The sequence below is a fragment of the Bombyx mori genome, chromosome 16 (genome assembly GCF_030269925.1).
Source record: "Bombyx mori chromosome 16, ASM3026992v2".
Lineage (NCBI taxonomy): Eukaryota > Metazoa > Arthropoda > Insecta > Lepidoptera > Bombycidae > Bombyx > Bombyx mori.
In genome coordinates, this window is record NC_085122.1 from 14,214,742 (window position 1) to 14,227,045 (window position 12,304).

Below are 12,304 nucleotides of genomic sequence, written 5' to 3' on the forward strand. Positions count from 1 at the left end.
GAAGTCCATTGCAGACCGTTAAGAAGTTATTGCAGTAATACTACTACAATAACCACCACCGCCACCACTACCACTACCAAAACCACCATCACCACTACGAATACTACTTTCATGTTGTAATGTTCATGGGCTCCGGTAAGTACTTCACATCGGATGGGCCGCGAGGTTGTTCACCCGTGCAAAAAAAAAGCCATGACATGTCTACTTTAGTGTGAGTAGCCAATGCGGCGAGGGCTTCAGTGACATGTCTGCATTTGCTTAATTCTAAATTCACTGACCTTTCCTCTGGGCCAATAGCACTTCCTGTCTTTTTCCGCGAGACAGGCGGCGGGCTCGGGCTCAGTGTGGTAGCCCCAGTCGATGCTGGAGCCGATGAAGTTCAGGAACATTGATGGGACCTGGGCACCGGTCGGCTCGTCGAAACCTGTAGTCCAACGTTCACGTATTGATAACGGAGCCGCTCTCACGTGCTCACCGGGGACCACGAGGCTGCTTCATGCGTACCGTGCATAGAGGAGACATGGCCTATTGATGAATCATTTCAATTCTGAGGAATTGTTTGAGATGATACTATTATCTCGTTTTTACCATCGTACCGCCCGCCAGCGAAAATCATCCATACGACCTGGAGCCACTGCGCTCATCCACAGTGCGTTTCGAAAGATTTATTGTCCGGCTTTGGAATGAGCTCCCCTCCACGGTGCTTTTCGAGCGCTATGACATGTCCGTCTTCAAACGAGGTTTGTGGAGAGTACTTTACGGTATGTAGCGGCTTGGCTCTGCCCCTGACATTGCTGAAGCCTGTGGGTGACGGTAACCACTCGTCATCAGGTGGGCCGTATGCTCGTCTTGTTACAAGGGCAATAAAAATCCTATTTATACGCTGAGAGGTCACAAGAACCAAGGATGATCACACGCCACTAATTAATTAAGCAAGCAACTGGTTCCACCTTGCTTCAACTGGCGTCCACAGGTAACTCCACCTCATTTCAATTACTAGTGCACTAGATATAGTAGGGACTATATGATTAGTAGGGACTAATCATTCCGCTTTCTGTTCTTAATAAAATATAGAATGAAGTCGTGAGTAGAGTCGTTGAGTCGTGGCACCTGCTTCGAGCAGCAGCACCCTCCAGTGTGGCACCTCGGCGAGGCGCGCCGCCACCACGGACCCCGCGGACCCGCCCCCCACCACTATGAAGTCGTACACGGACTCCATGTCACTACGGTACTGGAACATAGTATAACACGACCCATATATCTAATAAAATAAAAATGAATTGCTGTTCGTTAGTCTTTCTAAAACTCGAGAACGGCTGGACCGATTTGGCTAATTTTCGTCTTGAATTATTTGTGGAAGTCCAGAGAAGGTTCAAAAGGTAGATAAATATGAAAATGCTTGGAATTAAATAAAAATAACAATTTTGTTTTTCCTTTGATGTGTCCCCCGTTGGACGGATTCCTTTTGTTTGTTTTAAGTTTATTTTATACAAAAGTTTGGGTCTTTTATTTATCGATTGAGGCACTACGAAGTCTGCCGGGTCAGTTAGTTTCTAATAAAATGGACCTTTGATCACAATACACAATGTATACGGTGATTGTTTGAAGACTGTCAGCCATACTAGAAGTACCTATAGTTCTATGGGACTTAACCTGCGAGCGAATGAGATAGAATACTTTCACTTCTACCGTGTGTGACTGACAGTCTTCAGTCGACAACACTACATACATCAATGAGGCGGAAGAAGCTTTCACTAAGAAAGTACTTTAAAAAAAAAAATTTAGTAACGAGATGCTTTCATGGATAACACATACACACACGCGCCTGTATGCACGCGATCGTCACATACTCGTAGACGCGAATTGAGTACAGTCTAGTTACTAGTTGTTCGTTGACAGGGAGACTAAACAAGACGACGCGACGGCCTCACCCACGTATACGTCACTGATCTCAGTACCTGTGTCCGTCCACAAGGGTCCTCTAGGTCGCACTGGCTGCGCAGAAACACCTCCAGCAGTCCCATGAACAGCATGAAGGCCCCTCCGCCGCAGGTCGCCGCCAGGGTCGGACCCGGCTGCGACATCGGGCAGTCGCACGATGCCATCCTAGCTGGGAAAGTCTGACAACAACAACACAATGTTGTTCAATGTAACACTATATACCTGCTGTATGAAGTTGTATGTACCTGATACAAATATGTAATACAGTGTTTATAGACACCGCATACCCACATACTTGGGATGTCAACAGATTTTGCCTATTTCTGCCGTGAAGCAGTAAAGCGTTTCGGTTTGAAAAGTGGGGCAGCCCTTGTAACTATACTGAGACCTTACAACTTATATCTCAAGGTGGGTGGCGCATTTACGTTGTAGATGTTTATGGGCTCCAGTAAGCACTTAACACCAGGTGGGCTGTGAGCTCGTCCACCTATCGAAGTAATAAATAAAAAAGATTTAAAATAAATCGATTAAATTTGATTCGCTATGGAGGATACTACACGCTACTAACCTACACATACCTAAGTGTTCATAAATACTCATAAAACGGTAAGTAGTTACATCGATATCTAATAAAATTCCGTGAATCCGTACGAAAATTATATTTGGTAAGCAAGGAAAAAAATATTGGGAATTTTAGTCTTTATAAAACTTCGGCGAACGAAGAGCCCAAATGCAAAGTTTTTTTTTTTTTGTTGCCCTTATAGGCAGACGAGCATACGGCCCACCTGATGGTGAGTGGTTACCGTCGCCCATGGACTTCAGCAATGCCAGGGGCAGAGCCAAGCCGCTGCCTACCGTTTAATACTCTCCACAAGCCTCGTTTGAAGAAGGACATGTCATAGCGCTCGGGAAACACCGTGGAGGGGAGCTCATTCCATAGCCGGATGGTACGTGGCAAAAAAGACCTCTGGAAACGCACTGTGGATGACCGCAGTGGCTCCAGGTAGTATGGATGAACTCTACTCCGGTGACGGGCGGTGCGATGGTGAAAACGAGATGCCGGTATCATCTCGAACAATTCCTCAGAGCACTCCCCATGGAACATACGTTACAAAATACAGATGGAACCGAAGTCCCTCCGCAGATCCAGAGGTTCCAAACGATCCGTGAGAATGGGATTATCGACAATTCGAACGGCCCTCCTCTGTATGGAGTCAAATGGAAGAAGCTGGTATTTGGGAGCCCCGGCCCAGAGATGGGAGCAGTACTCCACGCGAGCCCGGACTTGTGCTTTATAAAACAAAAGCCTTTGTCCAGGCGTGAAGTACCGCTTCGCTCTGTTGAGGACTCCCAGCATTTTGGACGCCAACTTGGCTTTGCCTTCCAAATGACTCCGAAACTGGACATCGCTCGAAATGTCGACCCCAAGTATCCCGATACTCTCGGAAGGTTGCAAGTAGTGTGACGGAGTATTTTACTAACGCTTCTGTGTTGTAAACATACTACGTACGTATGTACGTACACGGAACTGTTCCTCGAATTGAGAAAGGACAATGCCCAAAAGTGGGCCAAGTTTATGTAAAAACTATTTGTACTTTAAAAACTATGCCTTATTTTTTTACGTTGTTTAGTTTATGTATCAAAATTTCTTTCGCCCTGGCATTGTTTTACAAAAAAATAAATTACTTATTTGATAACATCCCAAAACTTAATGCCATAGTTTTTAAATTCGCCAATAGGCAAAGGGCTTAGCCCATACAGCCTTATAGTAAACATATATGCTGCCAAACGAAAGAGTTGTCTGTGACTTGAACAACACATAAAAAAAAAAAAACTAATGGTTATAATTCAGACTTTTTAGTTTATTTTTGTTCAATTCAATATTTATAATAATATATTGTAATAATAATTATTACTTAAAACCATGAGTTATTTTATTTAATATTTTTAGATATTAATGATTCCATTAGTAAAAATCTCAATGGCCTACCATTACTCTATTCTTATTATATATGATCAGAGAGTTTTGGAGCAACCCGAGTGAAGCGTCACTTGAAGTTTTATTTTAATGTTTTTTTAATAGTTTATTGGGATGAATATATAAATTGGGCGTTGTTTTGTGTATTAAACGTCAATAATCGTTGTTCACGATTATTGAGGCATTGGAATAAAACTGTGGCTAACATAGCGGTGACTGTTTTTTTTTTTCAAGATAAAAGGTCTGCCGAAATTCATGCTCACTCAATGAGCTATTCATCGAGTTGACGTCAAAACTCCCAAAAAGCAATAAAAAGAGATACACCGGCTTTTTATTGACATAAAAAAATATAACTACGACAGACTAGGCTGTATAGGCTACGCTCTTTGCCTGGCGAATTTAAAAACAACAACAACAATATCGTCGGCTTCCGGATTTTCATTTCATTTTATTATTATTATGAGGATATAATAAAAATAAAATGTACGTAAGGGCTTATTTCTAGCAACATTAACCACAATTAACTTATTTAATACTGTAAATAATGATGAAAGCGATTATTGATTTCGAAAAAAACAATTAACAACTTAATTTTAGCTGCAGAAAAAAACAGATTTCTCTTAAACCTGGGTGAGAATATAAAAATAGTTTTCTGAATATGAAGCGATGTTTCTTTGTCTATCAAAATAAGTTAAAACCATCATGACGCGACAACTTTTTTTAGGGGCCCAAACGCCCATAGAAAATGGGCATTGTCCTTTATTGCTTAGATGGGTGGACGAGCTCACAGCCCACCTGATATTAACTGGTTACTGGAGCCCATAGACATCTACAACGTAAATGCGCCACCCACCTTGAGATATAAGTTCTAGGGTCTCAGTATAGTTACAACGGCTGCCCCACCCTTCAAACTCAGAATAAACCCAGAGAAGCTGCAAGCACTTTCTGTAAACTTAATTAAAGGAAGCAGGATCCTGGCAGGATCGCCATATAAGGTGTAGCGTCGGAGATATTATATTTGAAATGAGACCAACGAGAGTCCGAATAATACTCTCCTTTATTTGTTGACAATTAGTTTATATAGGTTTACATTAGGTAGGTTAACATAGATTATAAGGAATGTTTCATACATCACAGCGCTGTTGGTTCTTATTGACAAAACAGCAAGGAAACGTGTGTCCGACTCAACAGCTTTGTGTGTCCTCGACGTCGCGTCGGCACACAGCAACATACTGCCGCCGCGCAGACTCGGCCTACAGAGTACTGCACTCAATCAACTCAGTCGTATTCAGTCGAATTTAATTTGAACATTACCTAGCTATATTTATTTGTAGAAGCTTTGTAAACAGTAGTAGCCGGCGCGACTGACTTGTGGCGGCTCCAGTGGACCTGCGGTTATTGCGTGCTAGGCACTCAGCTTAGATGTACAGATAGCCTTTGCACTGCAGTAATTGTAATCTTTTATGTGTACCTCACACTGTGGACTCCACACTGGAGGGCTGCGTCCGTGGATACTCGGAACAAGCTCCGACCATGGACACGAAAAGTCGTGAGAAACATTGGAGTGCTTGTAAAATTAGCATTTAATAACAACTTTATTGTAGAAATGAATCATGGCATAAGTCGGAAAGAAAGTGCATTAATTAAATAATTAAATACATTTCTCGAACGCTGAGATAGTGACGCAGTTTACAGCAACAAACATCCATCACGGATATGTCGAAAGCGCATGTAGCTTTCTATACTTCCCTGCACATAACATTATATTAATTTGTTACAATTTCGACTTATTTTTATTAAGTTTACACAATTTCAGGTACAGCGCACACGACCTCAATCAAATGTTCGGAGAAGCGTCCGATGGAAATGTACTAAAGAAGTAAATTAAATAAATAAATAAATAAATAAATAAGTGACATAAGATCGTTACAATCTCAATATTCAACACTGTAACATTGTTAATATAAAATCAAGTTTTTTTTTTCAACTGTCATCTCGACTAATTAATTGACGCGAACGTCCCTTTGGCCGACCTTAGCGAAAGACGCAACTTAACTAGCTCTAGAGATGTCGCACCTTTTAGCCGTACTGGTAGTGGGTCATCTTGTGAGCCCGCACCGGCTACCACCACTACCCTGTCTGTTTCTGCCGTGAAGCAGTAGTGCGGTTTAAATGATGGGACAGCTGCTGTACCGTAAAAATAGATTCTATTATTATTATTCTATTTATGTTGTTGTTGTCTATGAACTCCGGTAACCATTTAACACCCAGAGGGCCGTGAGCTCGTTCGCACAAATTATAAAACCTTGGAGCACATCCGTGCGCAGGCGACACTTCCCACAAGATATGTCACGCGCGGTCTCCACCGGTTGGTCCTGATGCTTATGACTTTGTCGTGGAGTAACGCAGTAAATGAGCACGGATATAAAGTGCAAGTGAAGGTAGCGAGGACACACCGCGTCCATATACGTACTAATAGTATGGTGTGTTGCGTGATGAGAGTGCTGGATATTCGGGAGGAAATTAACTCTTCAACATGGGTATATTCGTAAGTCGCACAGCCTCGGCCACGCATCAGCCATTCACCGCAGCCACTAGACTCGTGACGGAGCGCAGCCTCCCTGGCGTGCGGAGTGAGCGGACGGCACTCATCTCCGTGTAATGTCAAGGATGGCGCGAATGTCACGCCGCCGCTCTCTGTCTGCGTACGTATGTTGTTGTTTGAACACGTGTAGAAGCGACAGGGGCGCCGCGCACACGCAGTCTGTCTGTGCGTGGTGCTCGCAGGCCGCTGTCGAACCCAACCTAGCAGTGGGAGTAGTGCCGATCGTACTCGCGCGCACTCTCCACGCGACTTGCACTACCTGATGTGTATAAATCGATATAAAACAGTTGAGGCAATGGGAATAGACAGTGTTATAAATGTACACGATCTACGGTAACTGCACAAGGTGACCCTCCGCTCACCGTCGAGCTACTGGAAGCTTCTTGGCTGTACTTTTACAACACTACCGACACCAGACAACTGTTCCTCCTCGTTCCTTGTCACTCGTCACTTGGGTCTCGGGATGGTTGTCGACATTAACTGGCTTCTGTGTGCACGCAGATCACGAGCTGCTGTGTTACAATCCGTTTATACGTATTCAGTAATGTGTTCGAAATCAAATGAAAATGTGTTGCCAATAATTATAGAGTATGTGTCCCTGTCCTTGTAAAACTGGTAAAGGCTCGGGGACACCAGTAAATCCTCATTAATAAAAACAAAAGGTTGTGTAAGCTCCGGGCTGCCGTTTCCCAGGGCGGAGTCACACACACAAGCAGCCTCAGGTTAGACGCACTCTTCAATTCATGTGCAATTTGCATTCTTTTTCACGTATCTTGACCTTCAATTAGACCTTCAATTCAATACGTTCATATTTTTTATACATTTAGTTTGGTTTTATTTTATACAAACTATAAGTACATTTTCTTTGTTATAGATAATTGAAAAGCGAACTAACAATATTAAAATAAATAAATAAATAAATATTTACTAACAATCACGCTACGTTAACTGGTCCCGTGCTAAGTTCGTAAAGAACTTGTGTTACAGGTACCAGATAACGGAAATAAATGTAATATTTTTATTATACACATATATATATATATATATATATTTAATATACATCCATAACCCTGGAAAATACATTTATATTTATCATACAAATATCTTCCCTTCGCGGGATTCGAACCCGGAACCCCTTTGTGTAGTGACCATGTCACTTACCACAACACCAGACGGTCGTCACATTATGAAGATATGAAGATATTACTTTAACGAAACTATTTTCTCTATAAGCTTGCAGTTTACGTCACGTGTCTCGGACTCCTCCTAATGTCCCGTAGCATCACAGGTTATATATAACATATAGATAGACAATACAGAGACGTGACGTCATTAGACGCGTTAAGAAGTCTTTCGGAATAAGATGATGTTAAAGTGTTTCCTTCGGTCCCACTCGCGTTACATTCGAAAGATTGCATCTGGTTCTGAAATAAACGTGCACTAGGCGTGCACTTGTCTCCAACGCACCGGCTAACTACAAACGTACCAGCTTTCCCTGGGCTGGATTTTGGAAGAAGGAATAAGCTTTCACTTCGTGGTGTCGACGTCGGTCTCATCTGAGATTGGACATCAGCATTTTCTGAGTGTGCCAGTGTATTGAGGTGGCCAACCGGTAATTAGCGCTAGTAGGACGTATGTATTTCCTGCCCGCATGGGTACAGACCACCATCCTGCCCACTACTGCCGTGGAAAAGTGGTGTGTCCGTTTGAAGAGTAGGATTCCAATCGTATCCCTTGCCGTTGTTGAGGTGGACAGCCTTCCTTACGTCGTGATGTTTGTTATACACGCTTCATTGACCGCTTAATATAAGGAAAGACGTAAGTATGTCTGCCGATCGCAGTTAATAAAATAATCACGCATGTAAATACGAACACAGTACGCCTTCAAAGTGATTTTTATAAGGTCACGCCGATTTGAACCATCAAGAACAAGTCTTTGATGTGGTCTGGTTCCTTTGGCATTTATCTCAAGCTTTACGGTCCCAGATCTAACTGGCCCTGACTAGTTGTGCGGGTCTGGGCGCCGACTGTTTGCCACCAGCTGCCGCGGGCGGAGTGCGTCTCTATGGAAGTGAGGTCGTGTTCTTGTTACTCCACAGTCTCACCCACCCAGCGCGACGTGCAGACGCTCGTCAATAGAACGCAACGTTACCACGACGCTACACAGGGCGCGTGTGGCGTGCAGTCGAGCGCCGACCCGACGCTGCTACTTGGCGGACATTTGATATTCAAGTTAAAGGACAAATAGAGTTGAACACTTGTTGAGTAGGTGCTGTTGGCGTTAGTTGTCTAGTCTACGTGGACCAGGGTCTAGGGCGCTGCAAGTTGTTGATTAAAGGAAATTAACCTTCGTAATAATACAATTTCACGAGCTAGCTATCGGTACTGTTTCCCGGGAACAGGCTAATAAAGATATGGGAACGCTCCCACTCCTACACTCGACTGCCCGCAGTACCTAGCAGATTAAATACTACAGTTAGTACAGTCAGAAAGCATATTTAGGGCGCGAAATTTGAATTAGTGTACCTACATAATGTGAATATAGAACTACCGTAGATTGGGGGGAATCGGGACCCTTTCCAAATCCAACACAAATTTTCGATGGTTTTTTTAGGGAAATACCAATAAAACTGAGATTAAAATGGTTCCGGAGGCTTAAATCTTTTTATGCGATGCGTTATTATACATAATTCATTACAAAATATACACAAAAACTGATAAAACTAGTTTGACCCGATTCACCTTGGTTTTGGGGTGAATCGGTTACGTATGGGAACAATAGTTTTTCGATAGGGCTGGCACTATTTAGTTGTTAGATAGATAGCTTTAGGTAATTAGCTTTTAAATATTTTTCTTGAGTTACAAAACTTTGATGCCTAAATTAAACTATTTAATATTCTTAAACATTAAATAAAAGTCATTTTCTGTTCGACAAAGTTAAATCTAACAACTTATCAAAAGTATTGTGACATCCCAGATTTGTCCCTATTCTAACTCTAGTTTCTATTCTCCCCAAACTACTGTACTGATTTGTGTCGGAGGTAGTATTGTTGTCGGGCGAAGAGCACGCTAGAAGAGCAGCTACTCCACAAACAATTCCAACTATAACCGAGACTACGCGGTAGACGCGGCCGGGTGTGGCGGGCGGTGCGGCGGGCGGTGCGGCACGGCGCGGCGCGATGCTGGCAAGAAGAACGAATGTACTGCTTCATTTGTTAAGTTTTCTGCACCAATTTGTTGAGTGACCTGGTTCGTGCTGGTCTGTGTTCGCGGTAACTGGTAACGCAACGACACCCCCGCCCCGCGCACACCGCGCCCCGCCGCCCCGCACCCCGCCGCCCCGGCATGGGAATATCTCGGGCTCTTGCAAAACTTTATCTCTGTCGCAACACCGCCGGCAGATCAGCGGAATAATTATATTCAATTATAATATATGTATTTTTTGGAAAATATACAGAGAGTTATATAATAGGTACTTTTATAAATATAAATATAGTAGTAATCGTGCGCTTGATATTTACACACTCAATAGTGATAACGAGGTGTTCTTTGTAGACACATAGAAAAGCAGTAACTGTACAGGTGACAATACGACGCGGTGTGAACAATGATACTAGCCGTAACTAGCCGAACCCGCTGTGAACCAAGACGATCAGATAACGCGCGCGAATCATTCAAATATTTTTGAAGGTATCGTAATGAGCGTGTTGCGTAACGTCGAGGTTGCGGAGTCTCGGCGGCGACGTACCCATGCAGATAACTCCGCAGACAATACTAACGCAACAATGGAGAGCGCTCTCACGCCGATACCGCGATATCATATACGATGTACGACTCCATCTTGTCTCGAGCTGTCTCCACACACGCACCTCCGTTCGTCCGAGGTGTCGCGGCCGGCAGTCACACGTGACGGGCATCATCTCGTGCGACATATCGTTACATGTTCAATGTTGTGTAGTGCGTGACCGCGGCAGCCCGACCCTTGTTCAGATTCGAAAGGCGTGATCAGCCGAGGATGATATTGTTGTGAGTCCGAGGTCGAACGCGTCTTCATAATGACGCGGAACGAATACTGTCACACGCTCGAGGGCTGCTCGAGGCGAGTCGAGTGTGGCTCGAGGGCGGGCGGTCCCCGGTAGTTCGCTGTCCGTGGCGCCGGCGAGTTCCTCAGTCCAGCTCGCGTTCCGCATCACGTAACACTCCACGCACACATGCGACACACATACACACATACGGGTTCTACGACAACATCAACACACATTATAAAACCTAGCCTAGTCTGTTTCTAGAGCGTAGTGTACACGCGTGCCTTACACAACTTGTCATGTCTTACTTAACGCTCGAAGTTCATTCGCGTACAGCCTAGTGTCGCCGCACTGATAATTCCGTTTATCGCTTGTCGTTCGTTCGTAAGAAGCCTTCTATAAGCCCTTAGACTGTTCAGTCTCGTCGTTGGAGTAGTGGAGTAGTGGGAAGCCGCGGGAGAGCGCCCAACACTGAGGGAGCTCGGTCCGGTCCGGTGCGGTCCACTTCACACTCGTATTTTTGAGATAAAACAATGAATCGATAAAAAAATTCACCATTTCTGTAGTTTGTGTTGTTGGTGTTCACGTGATTTTTTTAATCCTTTAGTTTGCATAAACTTTGTAATTTCTGTTTCGTCTTAAAAATTTATTTTTTTATTTATTTTCTTTTTCATTTTAACTTTATTTTTCGTCGTTTATTTTCTTCTAAACAGTAGATTATTGTCAGTTCTATCGACGGAAGAGCTTACAGCACACTTAATAATGTGCGAGAATGAAGTACTAATTATTGTTAATTTTAATTGTTATTGTATTATTGTTAATAATAATTGTTATTTTAGGCATGTAGTACGTAAGTCCGGACGTTTACAAAATAAGTTAGTTCTTTAAATAATAATATGTACTTATATATGAACTAGAATAATATGGCGTGCAATCGCGTTATTAAAATGAAATTAGATCAATATACAATATAAAATCCAACATACTCACAGTAAAGTTAGTGAGCAGCAGCGATCTACACACACGACTGTTGTATAACGGAGTCTAGTATTAGCGAAATGCGTTCCGAGAGTGGCGCGTGCGCAGTGCAGGCCTCCGCTGATGCTACTGGCTGCACCGCGCGAGCACCACGCACCGGCTGGGGTCACCCACCACTCTTAGGGCATACTCGAGAAGCTCCCTCGTGCCGTACAACGGTGCCCTGCTGTGACACGGAGAGGGTCGCGTCACGGTGCGTCACGGTGCGTCACGGCACGTCATGGCGTTCCATGCTCCGCAACAGAGTTACCAAGTTATGTAATATCGTGGACTCATCTTTGTTCGTGCAAATGACTATTGAACAACCGTCGATGATTATAATAATGTACAATATTTGTATTGTTCATGGTTAGTTTTATCAAGTTTTATGTTGTTGTTCAGTGATCGAAGGGGTTTGTTATACTGGCGTCTAATGCAGGCGAACCGACGACCCAACAGACGGTAAGTAATTGCCGTAGCAGGCACACACTGGCACACAGACAAACCGTTCGGATAGGTCCTGTGCCGTCCCGTCTCACCTGTTGTTGTCGCTAGCGATAAGCGGTGTGAGGGGTGGAACGGCTGCTATACCACATAACTGAGACCTCGAACTAACGCACAGGGTAGGTGACCGCATTTTTGTTCTGATATTCATCGATCTGGTAGGCGCTTCCCACCAGTTGGACCGTGTGCACGAGTACCTTTAACAGTTAATTACTGACTAATAAAGTTTCTAAC

General features: G+C 43.6%; 1 protein-coding gene across 1 annotated transcript in view; it reads right to left on the reverse strand.

The window, feature by feature from the left end:
- LOC101736123 (glucose dehydrogenase [FAD, quinone]) overlaps positions 1 to 12,304 on the reverse strand; it is a 19,240-nt gene extending 6,936 nt beyond the window's left edge. The window contains exons 1-4 of the mRNA XM_004922711.5: positions 11,540 to 12,304; positions 1,959 to 2,120; positions 1,111 to 1,231; positions 279 to 424 (exon numbers count right to left, since the gene is read on the reverse strand). Coding sequence (XP_004922768.2) covers positions 279 to 424; positions 1,111 to 1,231; positions 1,959 to 2,105 — 414 coding nt within the window. The 5' untranslated portion in view covers positions 2,106 to 2,120; positions 11,540 to 12,304. The remainder of the gene's footprint in view (positions 1 to 278; positions 425 to 1,110; positions 1,232 to 1,958; positions 2,121 to 11,539) is intronic.